Source organism: Falco naumanni, chromosome 23 (assembly GCF_017639655.2).
Source record: "Falco naumanni isolate bFalNau1 chromosome 23, bFalNau1.pat, whole genome shotgun sequence".
Classification (NCBI taxonomy): Eukaryota; Metazoa; Chordata; class Aves; order Falconiformes; family Falconidae; genus Falco; species Falco naumanni.
In genome coordinates, this window is record NC_054076.1 from 131860 (window position 1) to 156133 (window position 24274).

General features: G+C 52.0%; 1 protein-coding gene and 1 long non-coding RNA gene across 2 annotated transcripts; both read left to right on the top strand.

Moving 5' to 3' along the window:
- Positions 1-3761: 3761 nt before the first annotated feature.
- On the top strand, positions 3762-8261 carry LOC121080236. Its single transcript, XR_005825307.1, has 3 exons — positions 3762-3844; positions 4998-5110; positions 8115-8261. It is a non-coding gene; the product is annotated as an uncharacterized LOC121080236 (long non-coding RNA).
- Positions 8262-8362: 101 nt separating this feature from the next.
- On the top strand, positions 8363-13214 carry LOC121080227 (ribosome-binding protein 1-like; the record flags this gene model as incomplete). Its single annotated transcript, XM_040578082.1, has 8 exons — positions 8363-8519; positions 9065-9213; positions 9450-9572; positions 10586-10738; positions 11075-11193; positions 11981-12134; positions 12559-12690; positions 12973-13214. Coding segments are annotated over 8 exons (1026 nt in total), but the record flags the coding sequence as incomplete, so codon positions are not given.
- Between the last annotated feature and the right edge of the window lie 11060 nt (positions 13215-24274).

The window sequence follows — 24274 nt, forward strand, 5'->3', positions numbered from 1 at the left end:
TGGGGAGGAAAGGGACATACAGTGCTGGAGGTAAAGAGCCGCTGCGCGTCTGTTTACACCGTGTTTGTACAGCTGAGGTGGGTACAGATCAGGGGTGGCTTTGCTGGAGAACTTTGCCAGGGATATAACTGACCGCCTGTTTGGGAGTCCCAGAGCAGCACGTTCGGTAACAGGAGATCGCTGCACTGCCTGCCCTTGCCGTTGCTCTTGCGCATGCGGCAGTAAATACCTCCTCTGCACAAAACTGAGTCCGGGTAGAGTCCATGGAGACAGTTTTGGTAAGAGTCCCAGGTGCTGCAGAAAAGCAGTCTGAGGTCTCAGCTGAGCTGTACTGCTTCAGAAGGGAGATTAGCCATAGATAGGTACGTGCTTTCTTTCTCAAAGAGGGGAAGGATGGTGTGGGATAGTCCTTTGCTCGGTGGTCCTGTGGGCGTGTGCACTGGAGAGGAGCCATCACAGGCCACCTCTTCCTGAGCGAGCCACCACTGTGGGAGGCACTGAGATGCTCAGCAGAGGCAGTTTAGGAGCGACAGGGGTGGTCTGTCCTGCTGCTTGGAGGTAATCCCCTCCATACAACCCTGAGATGCAACGTACCCAGCTAGAAGGAATCCCAGTAGAGATGGACAAAAAGATGAACACGTGCAGGTATTGCTCCCCAGCAACATGCGAAAAAATTCATCAGCAGTACATATCCTGGCATGTATCCGTTCATACGGAAGGTGAATATTTATGGTTTTTAGTGTAAGTCAAAACTTGTTGGACAGTCTGTTTTGCCTTGGAACAAAACCATACAATTAAATGTTGCGAAGCAACCCGTGTTTCAAATCCGTGGACAAGGTGAAATGCCATGTGCATGAGAGCGTTTCTCATCAGCGCGGATCTTTGCTGTCTCTAAAGCAGTGCAGGCTGGGGCTGTGGGTGCTTCTGGAGATACGCAGCCCGCCTGCACTGCAGGAAGGTCATTGTGGTCTGACTGTCAGATGGAGCTGTATGTTGTACAATATTGTACGTGTTGTTCAAGCTTTCTGCAGGTAAAGAAAGAAGCAGCCATGTGTTTGACAACAGCAATCGTAGGCGATGCTGTGAAGAAATTCAGGGAAAATCTGCGACGCATGTGATTTTGACTACAACCAAGCTGTAGTTCTGACTAGTCTTGGTTACTTTAATTAGTAACGTGTCATTAATTTAAAAATAACCGGTGCAGTTAAAGAGCATGGGTGTTGGTCAGAAATGCCTGGTTTCTCATGTGTAAATTCACCAAGTCAGAGGCACTGATGCAAGTGCCTGGATGAATGGGTAAAACAGGGCTGGGCTAGCCAGGGTTGGCACGGGCAGCGTGTGCAAGACGTAGTTGTTTAGGCAGTAGCTCTGGTTCAGAGTTATGATGGAGGTGCTGAATGTGCTTGGTTTTGAAAGCACGCAGTGTTCGTTAGCTTCAAGGGAAACTGCAGGATCCTGCTGTCCAAATCAATGAAACTGTGAGATACAATCCACTGTTCAGGAAAGTCAGAATATGTTTTTAAGGAAGTCTCTGTTGGGAGGTAAAACCGCTGCTGAAGCGATAGCAGCGATGGAGCGTGTGTAAAAGAGCCTAGGGAGACCCGCAGCCTTCTGGAGCCAGGCGGAATATTTAGGTTTGCATGACGCCGTCCAGCTTTCCCCCAGCACTGCTGTGAAGTGTCGCACCTCATCTGGAAGCAGCAGGCAGGGAAATAGGGCAGTGATTCTCCCTTCCCAGCCCTGAGGAGGAATGTGGCCTCTAGAAATGCCGAGGCACTTGGTACTTTGTGCAGTAAGATTTGCACGTGTATTTTGCCAGAGATACCAAGGCTAGAAAAACGTGGCAAGCAATCATTCTATGTTCAAGACACCCATCGTTATAAATTATACATATAAGCACTTTTCAGCTGCAAGGCTAGGACTCCTGGAATAAAGAGGGTTTTAACACCAGCTGCTTCCCTTTGAACTGGTGGAAATTAAGTGTCAGGATTACCTGCTCCTCTGCTGTCAGACAAATGGCATGTGAAGTGAGTTGGGAGGAGGTGTGAAGATGCACAAAAAGCTAGGTGAGCTGAAGACGACCAGATGTCAGGTTTACAATCTGCATTATCTGTGCTCCCGGGAGCTTGGGAGCCCAAGCCTGTGTGCCACCTCCTCCCGGGTGGGCTTCCTAGTGAGAGGATCCTTAGCCCGAGTGGGGTGGCTGTGGTTTGTCTGTGAACCTGTGGGCAAGGGTCAGGAGGCAGAGGAGAGCCTGATGGGGAAGAGCCCGTTTGTCATGTCAGAAGCAGATGGTCCCTGTGTGAGGCCACGTGACACCAGCCCCCCGGTTCCCGTGAGAGTTGCCCCCCTGAACGCAAAGTGCCAGGGCTGGGAAGGCTGGGCTGGGGCTGGGGCTGGGGCTGTGTGGGAGTTTGTGTCAGTCCGTGAGTGACCTCTCCCTGCCCCTCGCCTTCCCAGCCCGGCCTGAAACGGGTTTTGCTCGCCTGTTGCGCGCTGTAAGAACTGCTGGGTGCTGGGGGAGCGGGGAAGCAATGGCAGCCGCTCTCATGTAACCCACCCGCTGTCACCCTGGGATGTGCCATGTTGTGTCAGCGTCACTTCGGTCTGTGAGCAGCAACTGAAGTACCGACAGGGAAGGAAGAAGAAACCCAGGGTGTAACTTCTGGAGAGCAGCCGATAGCACTTGTGCTCTGTTTTTCATGTTCCATGTCAGTAATACATTTATATAACTTTTCATAGTGATTTTTTTTTCTTTTCTACAAGATCTCTTCTACAGGATCTGTATCGCAATGTCTGGAAGTAAAATTCAGTTTTCCAGCAACGTCAGTGGGTCTTCTGGTCAGGCATGTGTTGTCAGGGCAGCAGTTTGACTGAAATACTCCGTCTAGATCCATGTCTAGAGACATATTTGTGTCGTGCAAGGAATAAAGCTGGGGTCTTCAAGATTTCAAGCCTGTGACTTTGTTGTTCATGATTTTCTGTGCACAACACATAGGGAAACTGAAATTGCTGGAGGAATACTGTGTGGCGCACGGTGTGTCAGAGATACAGAGGTGTATATCTACGTATGAGAGAGAGAGAGGTTGTGCATGTTTAAGAAACAGGAATGGCCTATTTGTGACCATATGTAGTGATTTCCAGCACATTTCCCTTATACATTAAAAGGTATAATGCCCTGGAAGAAAGGAATTCACCCAGATGCACCTTAAATCTGCATTATGATAATTTTCTCTCTAGGAGTGCACAAATTTGAGGGGATGTTTTATTTTGTGTTAAGATTTTTGTCACAAGTAGGATGATTCAAGATGCACTCTAGGTGTAAGTAAGTAGTATTAAGTCATGCTGGTTATAAAAATGTGTGGTTTTTCACTGCAGGTGAGAACTCAGGATCTACCCTTCAAATGTCATCATCAGCTGAAAAAGAAGACATGAAGGATGGCATTGAATATTATGGTGTGCGGGTATGTAAACCCAAATATTTTGGATTACAGTCTGATTCAGTAAGCTGTATTGCACATTTGGCAGTCAGTGAATAACGCTGAAGGGAGAGTCCTGTAGGTGAAGGCTGTATTACAGTCTGAAGTAAAGTTGGATACAGTCTTCTTATGGTGGGGTAAAATCCCTGTCACTATGTCGGATGCTTGCTGTTACACTGATTTGTTTTCCGTTGGTTTGCTTAAATTTTGAGGGGTGTTTTTCCTCTTGTGCACTGCTGAGAAACTGGGGCTGAGAATACCACTTTTTGAGATGAGGTTTCTTTTCACTGTACTACCCATAGAGCTGGAGCGCTCTGATAGAAGTATCTGCATTTGTAGAAGCCTCAGAAGCATCTGACCCGCTAGTAAGTGTGTGTTAGAGAAACGAAGGTAGTTCTAAATGAAACTATGTCAACAGAAAAGTAGTTGATAGAATCCCTCAGGCTGAAGGAGAACTCAAGGCACTTCATAACAAGAACATTGAACCTCTAGAACAAGTGAACCTTTAAATATTATTACCGCAGCGTGAGTTTACAAGAGTGGATTAGGACTATTTCTCCAGAAAAAATGTGTCTATTTTATGTCTGTTTCACTTCAGGATTAGCCTTTATTAGTACTGCTCTGCAACTGCTAGCGCTAAGAATTTAACCCAGTTTTTGTGCCAACAGGTTGTTTTAGCCTAACTTTCACTACAGGTTTTCAGTTTTGTATTAAGTGGTTACAGGGGAAACTGTTTCTGAGTTTGGCCATTTGACCAGCAGCCTCAAAAAGACTGACTGAATTTTGCTTTTTACAACTCAGAAAATTAGAACAGGCACCAGTTTGTTCTCACACCCCCACCCCCCTTTCACCCCATGATACATTGACACTTTGCAGCGTTGGACCAACATTTTTGGAGACCTTTAGCGTTAATCCATTGGGGACAGTACTGGGCTGCTGGACAACCAATGCAAATATTAATAAACCAAGAGAAATCCTTAGATTTGATTTGTTGAGGGTCATTTGTACGTACGAGCTACATCTCCAAAATGGACTTTATTCTACCAGACAGCTTCCCTGCAGTTAGTGAAACCCTTGCCTAGAATGGTTGCTTTACATAACTGATCTATTAAAACATGGAATGCCTGTAGAGTTGTGGCACTGCATGACATTTACACGGGACTTGCTTCAAAAGCTACGACCAGGGAGCCTCCTGGCTTCTCAGCAGTGCAAGCTCGGGTCAGGTCCTCTGGCCCATTTGCTTGGCATTCATGCTTTATGCCTAAAAAAAGAGGCAAAACACTCAATAATGCGGTATTCCAGCATGCTAGTAATCAATGAAATGTACTTGGTAGTAACAGTAGAAGAGGCAATCGGGTCACCAAGCAGGTAAGCCCTGCCTTGGCTTAGGCATTTGGATGGTTTTCTCTGACGTGTGTCAGAGCAGACATCTGGCTACACGCCAAGTAGCAATGTAGAAATACCGGGGAGAACGTTTTCACTACATGCGTGCTCAGACTGTTCCCCTTTTCACTGCAGGCTCTCTCAGGAGCGCATCTCTCCTTTCTAGGGCTACCCTGGGTATGGCGGGTGAGGAAGCTACACGCAGGCAGGCTCCAATGGCTGACTCAGCTCCCGCTGGCTCTGGAGAGGTGGGTGAAAGAATCAGAGTGAGAATCTGGGCTGTAGAGACCAGAAAGGCTTTGCTGCTCCAAGGGATCAACAATGGATTCTTTTTTTGGAGATCAGGGAGCCCAACCCAAGCCTGTCTGATGTGGAGAAAAGCTGAATTTCTTCAGGATTTCTTTTTTTTTTTTTTAACTTCCACCTGTGCAGCGCAGCCTCCCTGGCTAGTTCCAGTCCACTGGCCAGCTGTCGTGTGAAGGCTGGCACTGCTGCACAACGATCCTGTCTGTCTGGCAGGCTGCAAGATTTTGGCCCAGTGCAGCAGGAGGAACTGAAGGGGGTCAGGGCTCTCTGGCTACAAGCCAGGCCGACTGAGCATGGAATCTCTGAATGCTGCAGCAAGATGTTTACTCCTTGGTTAACGGTGTCTGACAGGCTGAACAGAACTTTGCTTCTCCATGTGGAGATGCAATGCCTTTTGAAATGAGTAATCACAACCACATCCCTAAATCAAGCGCATTGTTAATTACTACTGTTGCACAGGGTGTTTGAGATCGTGTCTTTCAACAGACACAGGCTTGAACGTCCTCTGCCACAGCAGCAGCTCTAGAAGGAATCTAATGGTTTCTAGCCTGTATGGTGCAGATGTGCTGCTCTGTATGGTACAGCTATGGTGTCACAGACACTGCAAAACCTGCTCTTGTCCTGCGCACAGTTCTAGTGCCTCTAAAATTCAGCCAGGCAGTGTAAGTTTTAGCCAGAGCTCGTTTGAGCTGCATCACAGGGCATTTCACTTGTGAAGTTCTCATCTCTCACTAGTATCTCAAAAACCCCAGCCATCCACAACCAAAAACCAAAGGCCAGTCCAGCATCCAGCTGCTTTGGGAGGTGGCGGGAGCAGCTGACGGGGCTGGAGAGCATTTGCCAGCAGTCAGTGATGCCCTTGCCCTAAGCTGGAGTGGCGAATTTTGATCTAAGTCTGACACGGTGGCAGTGTGAGGTCAGCAGCTCTGTTGGTACCAGCGCATTGTTGGGGTTGCCAGGTGAGGAATGCAGGGCGCTCAGCCCCGCCCCCGTCAGCTCCGGGGCACATTGGTCTGGCCCTAAAGCCAGCAGAAGGACGTGGGTACATGTTCTCTGGACCCTCGTTTCTGTTTCCTGCCAGGAAGAGGAAATCCATCCCTTTTCACCCTGCAGGTTAGGAATAATCCCTCTGTCCCGATGGGGACCAGCCCAAAGTGATGCTGCGTTGTCAGGAGGGAGGGGGCTGGCACCAGCTGTGCTGGAATGGAGCCGGCTGAGGCCGCTGAAATCCCAAACGACCGGGACGGACCAGGATAGCGATGCCTGTAGTATCAGCTGGGATCTCGCGCGGTGCCCTGGTGTAGAAAGTTGGTCCTGCCGGAGGGAGGCTGGTTCCAGCTGGCGTTGGCAGCCTGCCCGCCTGCCGGCTCTCTGCTGCTTTGTCTGGGATGCTTGGCGAGGCGGGCAGGGAGAGCTGGGCTGCTGATTGAAACAGCCCTCAACAACCCCCCTGGGGGCTGGAGACGACGTTTCCATTGCACTGTCACCCCCTGGCTGCACCAGTGCAGATTCGGCTGTGAGTGAGTTTGCTGCTGTCGGCTGTGATAAAGGGAAAGGCTCTGAGGTCTCTCCCTGTGAGCACTGAGGTTTTGAAAAGATGCTGATCTCCTTAGTTTTATTTTTGCCTCCTCCCTTTCCAGCCACTCCCTCCGTCCCCAGTCACAACCTCTTAAAGAAGAAATTCAATGATGTTTACAGTTAAGCGCAGGGATGGGAACTTCTGACAGCCGAGGGCTTGATGCATTGATCACGAGAAAGCGCAGCCTGGCACCTCCTGGGGAGTGCCCCTGCGCAGATGAACTGCCTGACTGCAGCATCGGGGGGGGTTGTGAGCCACGTGGAGGTGATGCCCATGGGGGAAACGCACGAGTGGGACAGCGGGGAAGAGACTGGCTTCCAGACTCGGGACGGGGTTCGGTTGGCAATTAAGAAGAGTGGAGGCAGCAGCATCTTCCTCCGCGTGGGGCTGCACCCTGCCTGCCAGGTCTCAGAGCAGGCAGTACAGTCTCCGTTGCGGCTCCGTGTGTTATGGGTGGAGAACCTGAGCGTGGAGAGGAGGGTGGGAACGGATGCCCGCCAGTTAACAGCAGAGGTGGAAAGAGAAGCACCACATCCAGTGCTCCCTTTGCAAGTCTCGTTTCTTCCTGTGGGCATCTGCTGGGGAGATGAGATGGTTAATGACCATGCTTTTGCTTTTTTTTGGCTTGAACTTAGGCCTTTTCCTGGTGTTTGCATTGCGAGGAGATGGTAGCGTCTTGGTTCTCTGTGTGGCATCTGCAGCATCATTGCTGGGGTGGTTCTCATGACTGGAGGCTGGGAGCAGTGACCCAGTGGGATGTGGTCGCTGTGTGTCCTCCCTGCCAGGCTGGGCAGAGGCCAGTAGTGCCGCAGGGTGCGGGTGGCAAAGGGAGGCGGCCAGGGCTGTTGCAAATCTGGGGAAAGCTCTCCCATGCATGCTTTCCCCTTCCAGGGGGTGTTTTATTCCAAAGCTGAAACCCTGGATGCACTTCCACCTGCACCTGGGTGCAGAGATAAGGCCAGGTGGCCCAGGGAGAGCCCAGGTCTTGGCCAAACTGCACCAGGCAGTCTGGACACGGGCTCTCTTACTGCCGCAGGGCTGCAGGTATTGCCCAGGGTCGTGCAAAAGCGTCCCATTGGACATGGCATGGGCACTTTGCTCGTGGCTGTCTCTGATTGCATCCCTGGTTTTTTCTTCCCCCTCTTTGGTTCTTCTGGAGCTTGCTGCAGCCAGTGCAAGCAGCCCCTGCGGTGTGGCTGGAGCACCGTGCGCAGGCAGCGCAGCGGAGGAGCGCAAACCTGGGAGGGGGTGGGGGGTGTCAGCAGGTTGCCCACACAACACAGATGGACATGGGAAACTCGCTGCTCACAGAGAGGCCGTTGCGCCTCTTTGTTTTCCCCACTAACTGTTGTTCTGGTGTCTTGCAGGCACAGAAGAATAAGGCAGGATGGATGTCTATGACCCTCAGATGCTGAAGGTTGCGCTCTTTGGAGGTTTGATGGTGGTATCGGCCATCGGGATCTTCCTGGTGTTCACCTTCGCGGAGAAGGTCCTCCGTCCTTCTGAGGAAGCCTTGGCCAGGCAAGGCAAAGGGCTTAAGAAGACTGAGCAGAAGGAAAAAGAGAAAAAGAAGAAAGGGGAAGCTGTTGAGAAAAAAGGAAAAGGAAAGAAAAATCAAGAGAAACCTAACGGAAAGGTCCCCGAGGCACACCAAAGTGCTCCAGTGGTCAGCTCTGTCACCATAAAGAAAAGCAATGTTCTTCCAGCCCATGAGGAGCAGAAGCATAATGGACCTGTCAAGAAGGCGGCTGCATCCAAGAAGAGCGAGCCAGGTAAGGCCAAGTTCCTCTGCATATATCCCCGTCGGGTAAGCCGGCAGAGGGATCGGAGAAGGGCTGGAGTCATCTCGTTCCCTTAGCAAAGAGCTGGAAGGAACCTGCCTGGTGAAAGGCAGGAGATGACCTTGCTGCTCTGCATCACTGGCACCGCTGCGTGGAGCGACAGTCCCCCAGCGAGGCTGTGTCACGATGGAGTCCAGCTTCTGATGCCCACCATGTCTCTGCTCCCTGGCATGAGCAAAGCGTGCCCAGCTCCGTCTGGAATCGCTCAGTGTGACGGAGGGCGGTGGCAGGGTGGTGGGAGCAGTAGCAGAGCCAGGCAGAGGTGGCAGCTGGCTCAGGGAACGCTTGTCTGTGGTGAGCACCGTCCCCAGCGCTCGTCACATTGCTTTCAGTTAGAGAGGTATCAAACTTGGCTGTGGACATCTGGGCGGTTGCTGGCGTGAAATGGCAGTTATGGGGTTGGAGTCAACTGAGGTGATGCTACTCAGCCCTGCCCATGGCTCGAGCGCTCCCAACCCCTCCTCTCTCCTCCCCAGCACCTGCGGACTCGGATGGGCCCCTCTACCTGCCCTACAAGACGCTTGTGTCCACAGTCAGCAGCACGGTGTTCAGTGAGGGGGAGGCCCAGCAGCTCATCGAGATCCTGACGGAGAAAGCGGGCATCGTCCAGGACACCTGGCACGCGGTAGGGCTGCCAGCAGCGTCGTGTCCACCAGGGCTGGGCCAAGCCTCCGGGGGTGCGATGGGGTGAAGGCAGCCCGTTTTCGGGCAGGCTGTCCCCCGAGGGTCAGCCTTAGAGACAGGGGCTGAATTTTCCCCTGGAGCAGAGGGCAGGACCCTGTGCGTGTGGGGTGGAGGGGTTGGATGCGTGGTGATGCAGGAGGTGGTGGTCCCCGCTGATGTGCCACCCTGTGCCGGCAGGCCAAGCAGAAGGGTGACCCTGTCACTGTCCTGAAACGCCAGCTGGAGGAGAAGGAGAAGCAGCTCGCCACTAAGCAGGAGGCTGCAGCCGCTGCCAGAAACAAGGTGGAGGAGCTGAGTCAGGTAAGTGCGCGCAGCCCTCCCGGCACCCCTGGCACGGGCTCTGCGCCTCACGGCTCGCCGTGTGCCTCCCTCTCCCCGTGTCTTACCCGCCCTTGGAGGTGAAGCCCAGGGGTTCTCTGGGCCCTTCATCCATTTGCTGTTTTCTCCCCAAAAAGGGGAGGAGATGCCCACCTGAGCTCCTCTCCTGGGCCTGATCCAGCCCGGGGAGGCACTTGCCCTGTTGGCAGCCGCAGCAGGAGCGGGCTAAAGCCGTGCCCGTAAGAGACTGCAGCTTTCTGCTGCTCTACGGAGGACAGTAAAGCCCTTCTCATCTCTTGGCAGAGCCCCTGAGCTGAGAAGGTGTTGATCAGTCCCTTTTTAAGGAGCATGGTGCCATTTACAGCCCCCTTGCCTGACTCAGCCCCTTGCCTCCACCTCTCATTGGGTGTTGAAGTCAGAAGGGACCCCCGGCGCGTCGTGCTCAGCACCTCCTGCCCCGCAGCCGCCAGGACCCTGCTGCAGCAGGTCCATCTGCCTGCAGGCAGGAGAGGAGAGGGCGAAGCCACCCTGTGCACTGAGTGCTGTGCTAAACCCCGGCCTGCGCAGGCAGCCCAGGGCAGCGGCACGGCATCACCCAGCCGGCCAAGAGAGCATCCCTGCCTTGGCAGGGGGCGGGGGGGGAGTCTGTGTTGGATTTGTGGGGGTGTTTTCTTTTTTTAGTTTTCCTGCTTTGCCGCAAACTTGATGTGATGATATTGATCCTGGGGCCGGGGAGGGGAATAAAATTCCAGGCTGTCACTCCTGTCTCTTAGCTGGCCCAATGTGGAACAACAGTGGCATCCAGTGGCCACTGAGCCCAAAGCTTAATGCAGGAGGAAATGGAAGTGCGGAAGGGTGTAGCTGGGCCTGGGGGCAGCGCCGAAAGGGTTACACTTCTTAAAGTCTTCTGAGCTAGGAGGCCACTTGGTTCGAGTCCCCTTAAAGCAGGGAAGTTCCTAGGCTGAGGACTGACCGGGTGGCTTCTCTCCTCGAAGGAGCTGGCGGCCGAGCGGGCCAAGGCGACGGCCGTGGAGGGCAAGCTGAAGGAGCAGCTGCTGGCCCGCGAGCAGGAGATGGCAGCGGTGCAGGCGCGCATGCAGGCCAGCTACCAGGACCATGTCAGCGAAACGCAGCAGCTGCAGGGCAAGGTGAGCCCCACGCGGTGCTCTGCAGCTTCCTCTGCTGGCTGCCGGCTGGCCCTCGGTGGCAGCTGCCTGGTCTTTTGGAGAAGACCGAGGTGGACGAGGGGACCAGAGCCTCGGGGAGGGGCGAGAGCCCTGCAGTGCTCCTGAGCCGTGGTGCTCACGCTAGAAGAGGGATGTGGGAGCATCCTCACGGGATGCAGCAGCCGCAGGGGCTGTCAGCATCAGCAGACACCTCGCTGTGGCTTCCTTGCCAGTCCCTCTTGCCCATGGAGTGGGCTCCTCAGGGGAGAGCTGAGGGGCTGGCAGCGGCGGCATTAACCCCTGTTGGTCTCTCCCTAGATCCGCACCCTGCAGGAGCAGCTGGAGAATGGCCCCGACACGCAGCTGGCTCGCCTGCAGCAGGAGAACTCCATCCTGAGTGATGCCTTCTGCCAGATCAGAAGTCAGATGGAGAGCAAGTAAGACTCGGGTGGGGGCAGAGCCTGGGGCCGCCCTCTGGCAAGCCCTGGGGGTGGCTGTCCGTCATGATTGGCCACCCCCTTTCTTGAGGGTGCTTCTACAGACGCCCCAGCTAGCTGGAGGTAGAGGAGGGAGTGAGGAAGAGATTGCCAAATGGCTTTTGTGGGCCTGGCAGGGGAAACAAGGATGCTTTTCCCAAGTGGAAGGGCAGGGGAAGCCCTCTCTGCTTTGGAGTCACCTGTGCTGATGCTAGCGGAGGGGGCAGAGGGGACCGGAAGGCGCTGCAGCATTTCTCCACACTTCGGAGAGCTTGTGCTCACTAACTTCAGAAGAAATGTCGCTGGCTCTTTGATGGGAGCGGTGCTGCAGAGAACCGAGACCTGCCTGGTGCATACAGAACAACCAGGAGCTAGGGGGAAGAATCTGGCGCTCCTTTTTGTAGAAAGTCTGAAATGGCTGGTGATTAACAGTGGTCAATTAATTACAGAGCAGACTCCAGCTGCTTAGAGTGCTTTCTCCTGTGTCTGGGAACACAGATCCTTGCGTCTTCTATTTCATGAGAAAGGAATGTCTCCTGTGATGGAAACGGAGCTTTTGAAATTGATGTGTCAGCTCCTTCCACCCCATCCCTGAAGGACCAGGCGTGTCCGAGAAGCAGGCCAACACAACCGTTGAGATGTTTCAAGCCCTGTTATCAGGCCCACAGGAGGATGTGTTCCCCCTGGGTAACGCCAGGGATGCTTGACTGGCCTGCGGGCTGGAATAACGCTGCTTCTGTTGGTGCAGGCAAAACGCTGAGGTGGCCAGGTTACAGGAGTGGTGCGGCAAGCTGATGAACGAGCTCTCTGAGAAGTCAGAGGTGCTGCAGCAAGAGAAGCAGCTGAGGAAGAGCTGGAAGATGAAAGTGGCAGCCTTGGAGAGGCAGATGGAGCAGCTGCAGGTCAGGCAAGCGCCTGCAAACCTGCTCCCCCCGGGTGTGAGGGTGGGGGGGAAGCCTAGATGGTGCACCGTGCTGGGTGGTAGCCTCAGGTGAGAGAGGAAACCCAGTGGCCCCTGCCAGCGGGTGCTCACGAGGACGTGGGTGCTCCCTCTTGACTCTGAAGCCCTTGGTGCAGGAGGTAGAGCTTGTGGCTTTGTTGTTGTCACCGGGGTGTGGCTGGATTTGGGTTTTTTAGGGGTGTTTAAAGGACACCTCCGAGGTAGAGCCTCTGAGCACGCCGCTGGAGCAGTGGCGCATCGCTGGCTTGTGGCCACCGAGGCAGCTCAGTGGAGACCTGAGGTGACCCGAGATGTTTTGGAGGGGGGAGTGTCGCCAGACGGCCAAGGGAGACTCAGGCAGATGCCTTCTTTTGACTCCCATGTAGGAAAAACTAGGGAAAAAAAAAAGAAAGAACCGGGGCCAGGCAGCAAGCGAACTACAGGAGCGACTGAAGGTTACCCAGGACCAACTGGCCAAAGGGAGAATGACGAAGTGTAAAGAACAGCTTCAGGAAACGGTACTGGTGGTGGCCACAGCCATCCCTCTCTTGGTGCTGGTGGAGGGCAGGGGGAAGCGCGTGTCAGGCAGTGGTTGAAAACCGGAGACAAGGTGGCACTTGCTGCCAGAAACCATCTGGGTGGCTTTTGGGAAGCTCTGGGAGCACAGGAGATGGTGGTCATGGTTCTCCCTTCTCAAAAGGCAGGACCTGGCCCACCTGTGAAACGCTTTGATGCTTGAGCTGCCACGAGAATAAGGTTGAGACCCAGTTGAGTAACCCACCTCTCTTTTCCTTCTCCAGGGGGAAGAGGACAGTTTGAAGGAAGGGACTTCAGCTTGATGAGTCTGTGACCTAGACCTTACTGTCAGCTTACCAAAATGCCTTACACATTCCTAAAACTAAAAATATATGCCTGATTTACTGTAGAAAAAAGTTGCAAGCCATTTGTGACCTAAAACCTAGTTTTGAAACTTAAAAAAAACCCCAAACACAAAACCCCAACCAGTAAACACTGCAGGCATATGTTTGTAAGAAAATCTTCATACTGTTTTGTACAACTACCGTTTGTTCCCAAGGGCACCGCACCGACCACATCGGGGCAGGCAGAACCCACAAATCTGTGAAAAGGGAAGACTCTGTTTGTACATCAACTGGTGAAATTATTTTTTTTCTTTCTTTTTTACTTTTTTTGGTTTGTTTTGGGTTTTTTTTTTGTTTGTTGGAGTGCAAGAAGTGTGAAAGTGAGACCCAGCATGGAAGGAAGCCTCTCTTTGATGGGTGGCTCTTGGCACGTATCTTTTTGTGTATTTCTGGGTGTCGATGCATTTACAATGATGTAGTGAAAAGAGCTTATCCTTGCTTCATTTTCCCGGTTATTATTTACTAATTTTTTATTAAGTTTGCAAGCCAGCCAGGTGTTTGGGGTCACTGAAGAAGGACCCTGCTGTGGCCGGGAGCAGATCCTTTATTCCCCGCCTTGCTTGCTGTGCTGCAAACAGCCATCCCCTCTGTTTTTTCTCCAAGATACGCAAAGGAGAGAAGCCTTCCCTTCCAGCCACGAGTGTTCTCACACTGGCTGCACCCCGAGGTCCCCTGCCATGGGGTCAGGCTGAGCGTGGGGACAGGGCACAGCGAGCGGGGGACAGGGCACAGCAGCACAGCCTCGCCAGCCCAGCGCAGGCTGCTCCTGCTCTCTTAAGCCTCAGCGCACCCCTGAAATTCTGTCCCTGCAGGTGCTGTGTGGTGGTGGTCCTTGGGCACTGCCAGGCTCTTCAGCCTTCTCTCTCCCCTTCTTGTGGCTTTCCTTTTGAAACTCCACACAAACCCACCCTTTTTTCCCCAGATTTTCTTCTTTTTAAATAATTTTTCTTTTTTTTTTTTTTTTTAATTTCAAGTTGGTTTATTGGGAAATGGCAGAGACCACGTCACAGCTTGGTGCCTGCCTCCTCACAATAAAGCTGCTGAGCCCGGCGCTGACATCAGTGGGATTTGAGGAGCTGGTGGGGGGAAAAGGCCCCCAGAGTACTTGGTACCTCTGGGGTGTGTGAAGAACCAAGGCCAGGAAGGGGGATGAAGGCCAGACCCGCCTCCATTTTGTTCCCAGAGAAGTCTGCGTGTGCTCAGCCTCTATATTAGACACACCAGAGATTCCACGCAGGCAGGACTGGGTAGACACGTGTCCTGTCCCCCCAGCACTGCAGCTTTGGGGGTCATGATGGAGAAGGGATGTGCAAATCACACTTGGGCTGTGCGGTATGTGCATGACCTGTCTCTGATCAGGCAAGAAAAAGGGGTCCTGCTGAATTCTGGCTGAGGGAATGGCAAGCTGAGAGCCCACCACCCCCCACCACCCCTACTGCCTGGTGATTAACAGTGGTCAATTAATTACAGAGCAGACTCCAGCTGCTTAGAGTGCTTTCTCCTGTGTCTGGGAACACAGATCCTTGCGTCTTCTATTTCATGAGAAAGGAATGTCTCCTGTGATGGAAACGGAGCTTTTGAAATTGATGTGTCAGCTCCTTCCACCCCATCCCTGAAGGACCAGGTGTGTCCGAGAAGCAGGCCAACACAACCGTTGAGATGTTTCAAGCCCTGTTATCAGGCCCACAGGAGGATGTGTTCCCCCTGGGTAACGCCAGGGATGCTTGACTGGCCTGCGGGCTGGAATAACGCTGCTTCTGTTGGTGCAGGCAAAACGCTGAGGTGGCCAGGTTACAGGAGTGGTGCGGCAAGCTGACGAACGAGCTCTCTGAGAAGTCAGAGGTGCTGCAGCAAGAGAAGCAGCTGAGGAAGAGCTGGAAGATGAAAGTGGCAGCCTTGGAGAAGCAGATGGAGCAGCTGCAGGTCAGGCAAGCGCCTGCAAACCTGCTCCCCTCAGGGAGATGGGGCGGGTGGCTGAATTGTGTGGGATCCGTGGGGCTGGCCATGGGGAGAGCTCGGGGGGAGATGAGCGTCCGCATTTGGAAAGCGAGCTGCCTGGCGGACCTCTTCATTGCCTCCTGCCCCCTGTCAGTTTGTCACATGCAACGAGCTCTATTGCACATCCCCGGCAAAGCCCAGGGGGCACGCTGCCCTGGTGGGAGCCGTTCTCGCTCACCCGTGGAGCTCCCCAGCTGGCTGTGAGGGTGGGGGGGGAAGCCTAGATGGTGCGCCGTGCTGGGTGGTAGCCTCAGGTGAGAGAGGAAACCCAGTGGCCCCTGCCAGCAGGTGCTCACGAGGACGTGGGTGCTCCCTCTCGACCCTGAAGCCCTTGGTGCAGGAGGTAGAGCTTGTGGCTTTGTTGTTGTCACCGGGGTGTGGCTGGATTTGGGTTTTTTAGGGGTGTTTAAAGGACACCTCCCAGGTAGAGCCTCTGAGCACGCCGCTGGAGCAGTGGCGCATCGCTGGCTTGTGGCCACCGAGGCTGGTAAGACGCACGGAGACGTCCCGTGTGCAGCGTAGTCCCCAGGAGGAAAAGGTACCTTGGGAAGGGGGTTTGCTGACCAAAGGGTGGTCGCTAGCGATCTTGAAGGCAGATCGAGCAAACCAAGGTTACTGCCAAATCCTATGAAAAGCCCGGAGGCCTCGCGATGGAAAGCGGGGGGTGGGACGGAATAAGGCAGAATCTCACAGTAATAAGTTAAAAAAAGAGGGACCTCATAGCAGAAAGTAAGGGAAACTTTGCGTCGGGAAAAAGGAAAACAGGGGAGTAACAAAATCTTAAATAATTCATTACCAATAATCGTTTTTATTATCTGTTACATATTCTGCACAAGGCACTCCAGAAGCAGCCATGGCCCTCACGGAGCCTCCTGGCCAAAAGGCTTCAGTCTTGAGGGCAAAGGCTGAAGAGTGCACGAAAGTGAGAGAGGCACAGGGGCAAGCACTTGTCCCACCTTGTAACATCACTTGTCGGCATCTTCTCATCTGACCCCAGGCTGCAAAGGGTTGCAGCTCCACTTGTAAATGACTGGGTACCATTACAGCGGTATTATCAAGCAAGGAACAACGTTAGAGTAGCAAAAAGACACGGCTTTGCCCTCGGCTGGGGAGGCACACTGGGACAGCCTCCAGCGCCAGACCATTTTTAGCAAAACAATCACAAATACAATTAACTTCTTAGCTGACTTGTCTACAAAGAGGGAAAGGCTCCATACGATAAGCAGCACTCACTATTACTCTGCTGCAGAATTTAGTTCTTCCAGAGGTAATACACTCTGTTTTGCCAGCACCTAACAGCAAACCATGTAACACGAAGATGCGGAGTTAAGGTACCTGTAAATGCACTGGTTTTGTTTCCTGGCTTTTGTGCTTCCCAGGGCTGTCCTGTGTTGTGCAGCTCTGATATTTTCCAATGTTTTGATATTTGGATATAGTAATTGCTAACACAGAGCCTAAGGCTAGCAATCATAACATCTATTTACAACATGCACACTGGCTGTGTGCACCTGTTCCACCAGCCTCCCATTTGCTTGAAACATGTCAGTCTCCCTGAGGACACGTTCAATGAGAAACCACCCCCTACCCTGCAAAGCCCTGCTTTACTTGCTGCCAAGCCTCCTGCATCCCCCTGGGCAGATTATTTTTGGAAGGCTGGCCAGGGAATATTTACCAGCTATTGAATCAACAGAGTTCAGCGACATGCCAACATTTCATGCTGTTACCTGAACGGTGTCGGAACTCTCAGAACTCCATCAAAACAGAAGTGGTTTGCACTTTGGTATTAAAAGTTATGTGCAGGCCTGAACACCTCGTTGGGAGCTGGGCCACACAGCAGGCTCCTCTGGGCAAAGATTTCTTTTCTAAGCAGCTGTTATGCAAGTACCAATCTGTGAAAAAAATTTGGAACTCAAAGAGCGAGAACCTTGATTTGACATAGTGCTCTTGCTGCACGTTCCATAGAAGGAAAGTCACCCACATCTCTAGATCTAACGGAAATAGGAAAGAAGCACCAAGTGCCAGGTTCTGCGTGTGGGCTGCGGCAATACCAAGCACAGGCACAGGCTGGGCAGAGAATGGATGGAGAGCAGCCCTGAGGAGAAGGACTGTGGGGTGTTGGTGGATGAGAAGCTCAACTCGGCCCAGCCCGGAAAGCCCAGTGCCGGGGCGGGTGGAAACTGGGCTGTAAATCCTGGGCCAAAGTTATTTCCTGCAGCGTAAGAAAACTGCGTGGTTCTGGTGATGTCTGGTCACGGTCTTTAAACCCCCCGCCACCCCCCAGGCGGTATTTCTAATAACAACGGGTTAGAAGCCAGCAGGCAGCCCCGCGGCGCGCAGGCAGCAGGCAGGCAGGTGCGAGCGGAGCCCAGAGCCCCCGGCAGCATCGAGGGCAGCACCGCCGCAGGCAGCGCTGCGGGGCCGGCGCGGCGGAGTGGAGCGGAGCGGAGCGGAGTGTCCGCAGCAGCGCGAGCCCCGCGCACCGCCCCCCGCGGGGCGCCCCCCCCCCTCGCTGCCGCGGCCGCGGGCGCCAGGCGCCGGGAGCGGGCGGGCAGCGGCGCCGGGCACATGGGCAGCGCGGCAGCGGAGCCCGGCGCCGCCGGCCCCCCGCGGGCGGGCAGCCCCCGCCGCCCCGCCCCGGCACAAGCGCGGCGAAGCCCCCCGGCCCGACCCCCGACCCCCGGCGCGGGCAGCTGCGGCCGCTCCTCCCCCGGGCCGGCACCGCGGGCTCCCCCTCCCGCCCCGCCGCCCGCCTGCAGCCGGGCGGGGGCACCGGGGCGCGGGGGGGGCAGCGCCGGGGCCGGGGCCCGATCCCGCCGCTGCCGCGCCCGAGGCGCTGCCGCCGGGAGCTTCGGGCTCAGGCTGATGCCAGGGGCCCGGAACTCGGCGGCGGCTCCGCGCTGGCAGCGCTGCCCGGTGCGTAACGCTGCAGGTCAGACCTGAGCCGCGGCGTGGGGCCGCAGCCGGGAAGCGGCGTGCGCGGAAACCCCGCAAAGCCTCCGCAGCCGCGCAGAAAGCGCGCACGGGCCGGCGCGGCGCTGGGAGCCGACGCCGCTGCCGCGGCTCCCGGGGAAGGGCCAGGGCCCGGGGCGGCTCGTTGCCGCGCAGCCAGGCTCGCCCCTGCAGCCGCCCCGCAGGAACTGGGACATGGCGCAGAGGAAGAGCGGCCGCCGGCTTGGAAACTGCTCCGCCGGGCAGCGGCCGCTGGGGGATACACGTGTCAGCAAGAGCCGCTGGAACAGGAAGCAGCTGTTTCTTCCAGCTGTGCCCAGCTCACCCTTGGTCATCGAGAACACGCAGAGAACCCAATGTGACACCCACTGCCGTGCCAAAGCTTCATTTATTGCAACACTGCTACAAGTCTGACAAGGGAATCCAGCTGGCAGCTGCTGCACATCTGTCACCTCCAGAAAGCAGACCCGCTTCCAAGGTGCGTCCACCAGCAGACGGAGATCTAGGAAGGAAAGGGAGTGCTGAGTACACAGCAGGGCTCGGGTATGTTTCCCTCGGCAGCGTACAGAGCAACCGCATTTCTGTCGGGCACTACAAAATACGCTTCCAACGGCAGACTAGAACCTGATCACCTGAGGCCCACCCTGCCTGGGCAGGGGTACAACAGGACACACAAGGGAAACCACATACCACCCTTGCGGCGAATGAAGAGACGGGACGCAGCTTGATGCAAGCAAGTTGTCCATTTATTAGTGATTTTCTTACAATTATATACGTTTCTACCTTCTACATATTACACACTGATTGGTTAAATCTTAAGCGTAAAAAACACTGATTGGTTGATGTTTAAGGCACACCGTTAGAACAGTAGGAACTTATTAGTTTACCTTGACATAGCAACAGTTTCTATTCCAAAATTAGGGGGTTTCTTTCTAGGCGGCTTTCTTGATTAACAAAGTTACATATCGGCGCCATCCGTTCCCTTATCTGGCTACTTGTTTCTCTGTCCGTCTGGTCGCCTCCTCAGCTGTAACGGCTCAGGGGTCTGCAGTTAGCTTGTTCCTTGGTTCCCAGGGCTTGTGCCCTACAGGTTCTAACAAGTCTCTATTCATCAGGCTATCAGTACTTGGACTCCTGTCCTTGAGGCCTTGTCCTACACACCCTGCTCCCGGTAACAAGACTGTCGGTAAAAACGTCTTATTACAGAAGTTGCTACCTATTTAAAATACCTTATTACAAAACATCTTATTACAAAAGTTACTACCTTTTTGAAAAATATCTTGTTACAAACCATCTTATTACAGAAGTTACTACTGCTTAAGAAAGATCTTATTACAGAAGCTGTAAGGAAAGGTTTCGCCTCAATTCATCTTACTGCCCGGTGCTCCCTTAGCACATCTGGCCACAACTGGGAGCTACACAAGCCGAGGTGGTCCTGACAGCTTCTCTGCTCCCTTCTCGTGCGTTTCGCTCAGGGCTGGCTCGTATGAGCACGCATGAAGCCATTACATTGATGGTTTAGGTGCTCTTCCACATGGATCTCCTGAACACCACAAACAGAGGATGTGCCCCCTTTATCCTTCAAACAGTATTTTAACATGAACAGAAATGTATAGCTATTAAAAACTTAAGGTCTGCTATCAACATAGGTACAATCTTCCTCTAAAAGTTTAAAAAATATTTTCAAGACATAAGTAGAACAGAGTACTAGAACAATAAATAACAATAATAATAATAAATAACTTATCAGTACAGATAGCATTAACATCAAAAGAAAATTATTAAACCAGAAGAATTCCCCAGGAACGTAAAAGATCAGCAGCTGTGACATACATACACTTGCTGGTGGAACAGAGAGCTGGTTCAGGAAGGAAGAAGGTTTCCTGGTTAATCACTTAGAAAATTAGCTCATCTTTCCTTTAGCTGCTCTCCTGAAATCTCTGACCCATTCAGACCCAGAACCTTGCGACTTTCCAATGCTTTTGTTCCATACACGATCCCCAGTAAAGGGCCACAGTATGACTGCAAGCAAAGACAAGCGAGAGCACCAGACACCATCTATGCTGAGCACACTATAGCTCCCAACAACATTAAATATATAAATAACGAGTTAAATAGATTCCTAAGAGAGCACTAAAACCCATTTGCTTCCCAGTAAGGATGTCTCAAGAAAGTTTTTAAGGTTTCCTGTAAAGTTCAGACTTTCCATATCTAAAGAATACAAACAGCTAAGTAATTACTTCATATTAATTACTCTGACCACTAGGTGCTTTATAACTTGACAGGTAGAAAATGTAATGAAAGAGGCCTACTAAACAATACCCTACCAAGTTAAAGAGAAAGCAAAAAATAGAGTGGTGTGGGGCTGGTTATTTTGTTGGTTTTATTTGTTGTTTTTTTGTTGTTTTGGGCTTTTTTGCATGTGGTCTTTGGTTTTTTGATTTTTTTTAAACACAGCTGAAGTGATCCAAAGTGGCTGTTGTGGGCAAAGCTCCACTGCTGCTGGAGTCTGACAGGGGAATCCAGCTGGCAGCTGCTGCACATTTGTCACCCACTTCTCACTCTCTTGTTTCGTCCTCCAGAAAGCACCCCTGCTTCCGAGGTACATCCCAGCAGACGGAGATCTAGGAAGAAAAGGGAATGCTGAGTACGTATCAGTGCTTGCGTATGTTTCCCTTGGCAGCATTCAGAGCAATCGCATTTCTATCAGGTACTATAAAATATGCTTTCAGTGTCAGACTAACCTGATCACCTGAGGCCTACTGTTTAAAGAAATAGGAATTCTTCCAGTTTTTCAAAAATTTAAATATAAAACCCAACAAGCAGGTTATAAGAAAAGTGCTCCCATTCCTCAGTATGTATTATTTAGATGTGCCTTCGCTACCGTGGATACCAAAAGCCAAACATTAACTACTATAAACCCCTGGCAGTATCTACAGAAAGGCCTGACCTGCTTGTGCCGTATCCCTTTGTTTACCCAGAAAAGGCACAATTGCCTCAAAGCACACCACAGCCAGCGCCAGGATCCCAGAGAAAACTCATGGTGTCACAGAGAGGACGAACAAGAGGCTCCTTTTTTGACAATTACCTCGATCCACAGCAAAACAGAGATATTTGCCACGTATGGCCAGATCTTGCAGGTCAAGAAAGCGAACAAGTACCCCGATAAAGTCACAGCAGCGCTACCACTGCAAACATCACCCACAAGAAATTTAACCTCTAAACAGACACATTCACATCTTCCAGCCTCTGTTCGTTCTCTGTACTACAAAGTTCCTGCCCAATAGGCACCACTTTTGCACTTTCTGACATCTGCCTCCTGCCAAAGCAGACTCTGTTGGGAACACATCTTGAAAACGCATAGGGATGGAGAAATGAGGGGGCTTGTAACGATGCACCTCTAAATTATGTCAAGTTAAGACACAGGGTAGAACATCCACTCATCCCAAAGAGCAGACTGCCAGGACAGGCAATTTGAAATGCCTTCAATGAATATATAATGACGTCAAGGTAATGGCAACTGAGCTGGAGCAAGCAGCTGCCGCTTGGAACCCCGAGAGCAACTTTGCTTTGGGCTTCACACAGATGTTCAAGAGTTCAGGGCCAGGCCTGTCCCCACATTAACTCTTAACACCTTTGCAGGAAGAGATCTCACTGTGACCCGCTAGGAAAACTAAATGAACATTAACAATATTTTTGGCTGGAAGGTGCAGGAAACAGTTCAAGGGAACAGATGATAGCATGGGAGACCTTGCCTGAATGAAGATTTGCCCTTAGCAATTGCACCCAGAAATCTATTTACCTTGGAGGGAATGAGAGAGAACGCACGGTGACACAACTGCAGTGGCATGGGAGTGGGTGGTAAATGTCTAGGGCACCTTGCAGCACGATAGTGCTGGATTCACCTGAGACAGTAGCATCTCAGTATTATGTCTGCATTCTTGCAGGAGAAAAAAGAAAAAAAGTCAGAGAAAGTCATCAGATTATTTGAAGGACTAGACGACTCACAGAAAGTATATGGTCAGCCATCGAGAAAGAAAGTTTTTTCCTTAATGTCTCAGCATCATCTTAAATGCTTCAATCCAGAAGTAACAAATTCCCCCTGCTCCATTCTGAGATCGCTATTTCCAGAAAGACGGGCTGCAAACAAAAATTCCTCCCATCAGAATCTGGTCCTTCTCCCGTGCTCTTTTAGAAGAGGAAGCACAAGCCGCAGGTATTAGGTCCAGTACAGCTGTATTCACTAGCTGAGTGTACCTGTGGAGCACAATACAGAGGAGATGGGGAAGGAGACTCAAAAGTATTTACAGAGTTCCTCTCAATCCTTTGTGAAGTCCAAAAGGACTCCTGTTGCAAGTGTGTATGCTGCCAACAAAAGCGGACAGATTTATTTCAAAACTCCCATTTTAACAGACGAGCTCAGCTAGAAAGTAGTGGGAAAAGCAGATGCATCATCAGCACCTTCAAATCTATGTCCTAAGAGTGAGCTTGGGGCTAAAAAAAGCAGCCCCTGAAAGGTGAACTATTCCTTGCACCTCTGTGTGATAAACACGGCAGGAGCTAGAGCACCATACCCATCGCCTCTCAAGAAAAGGAATGGTAAGGGAACACATGACACAGCCTGTAATCATTTGCAATGATGTATCTTAGTGCTGAGTTAAGTTCTGCACCCTCTGCAGCAGACTCTGGCTCCCGAGAGGACTCAGAAATAGTTGTTGTTCTCCTGCTGCTACCACAGAAAACTGGGTCCCTCTGCCAAACTGTCAGGCTCAAAGAAAACCAGTGCATAAGGAGTAAAGATATGGTTAAAGTGAACAATTGCATCCAAAACAAAGGAAGAGGAGGGTTCTTCACCCACTGCGTATTTAACCTGTATTAATGACATTAACTTACAAAAACCACAGTGGATGCTAAATGTTTGCACAGCTTCAAAAAGGGACTCTAAAAATCAATTGAAGAAAAGGTTACTGAGGCCTTTTCTGCTTAATGGTACAGAAATGCCAAAGACACTGTTGGAGACAGGACAATGAACTAGAGACACCTCTCATCTTGATTCTGCTGGGCAGAATGTTCTTAAAACTGCTAAACTAGAATTTAGCTGAGAAGGTTGGTTAAATACATTGTTTTTCCATTTGAAGGAAGCAGATAACCTATTTCAGTGATTTATGGTGCTGCAGAGATGGGCTGGCAGCTATGGAGGGAAACCCTGGGGACGGTGTTTTAGTGAAAGGACACTTGTCTTTTCTTGCTACAGAATAGCTGTGAAATGCAAAGAAGTCCAGTCCAGCTCTTTGGAGGGAAGCAATGCCTTCCCCACAAAGGCGGGTTTGATTCTTGGTGCGTTTTTACAGATTAACACCTTGGGTTGGGCTCAGAGCTGCTCCCAGTCACTGAAGTGACTCTTCCTTCCCCCTTCATTATGTACCACATTATAGTGGCTCTCGCCGTGTGGCATCTAGAACTCGGTGTCACCCCGTAACAAAGAAAAGTGAACATGTCAACAGCCTACTGAAACAGATGGAGCGAAAGCCTTTTCCACAGCAGGGTATATGTATCAAAGTGCAGGCTCAGAAAACTTGCAAAGGAGTGCCCAAAGGAAAACAGGAAAACAGAGAGGACTCCATCACACTCAGAGGGTAAGTTGCCAAGAAACACCTGGAAATCATCGTGATGCATTTTAGCACAGAAAGATTAAGAAAGAAGTTGTTTCCAAAGTCTCACAGAGGACAGGAGGTGCTGACAGACAAAGGTGTGGTCAGAGCAGCAGAAGTCAGCTTGCACTTGAGCCTGCCTGCTTCAGGCTTACAGCTGACATGCAGCAGACAGGCTACGCCAGCTTGGAGGCTTGTATCACGCACCCAACTGACTTTGGGCTAGCTTGAGCCTGATGACGTTTGGCTCAGGTGTGCTGTCTATCTCTACGCTTTACACGCACACCAAGCCTCAAAGGTACAACAGTGGAGATGCAGGCCTGGATGACCGTCACATTTCCCAGAGAGCAGACTATGCCAATTGTTGCTAATGAGCGTTAGCATAACAGTGTTTCATCCCTGTGGAACAATCCCATGGGAATGCTTTCCAACATGTTCCTGTACATAACTTTACAACTGGCACGTTAAGCAAATGTTTTGCTTCAGATATGAAAGCTGAGAAGTTTGCTAATTATCTGTGATACCAGGAAGTAATTGAGCAAGAACTCTCGATTCTGTGTTTTAAACAAAAGCTTGTCTACTTT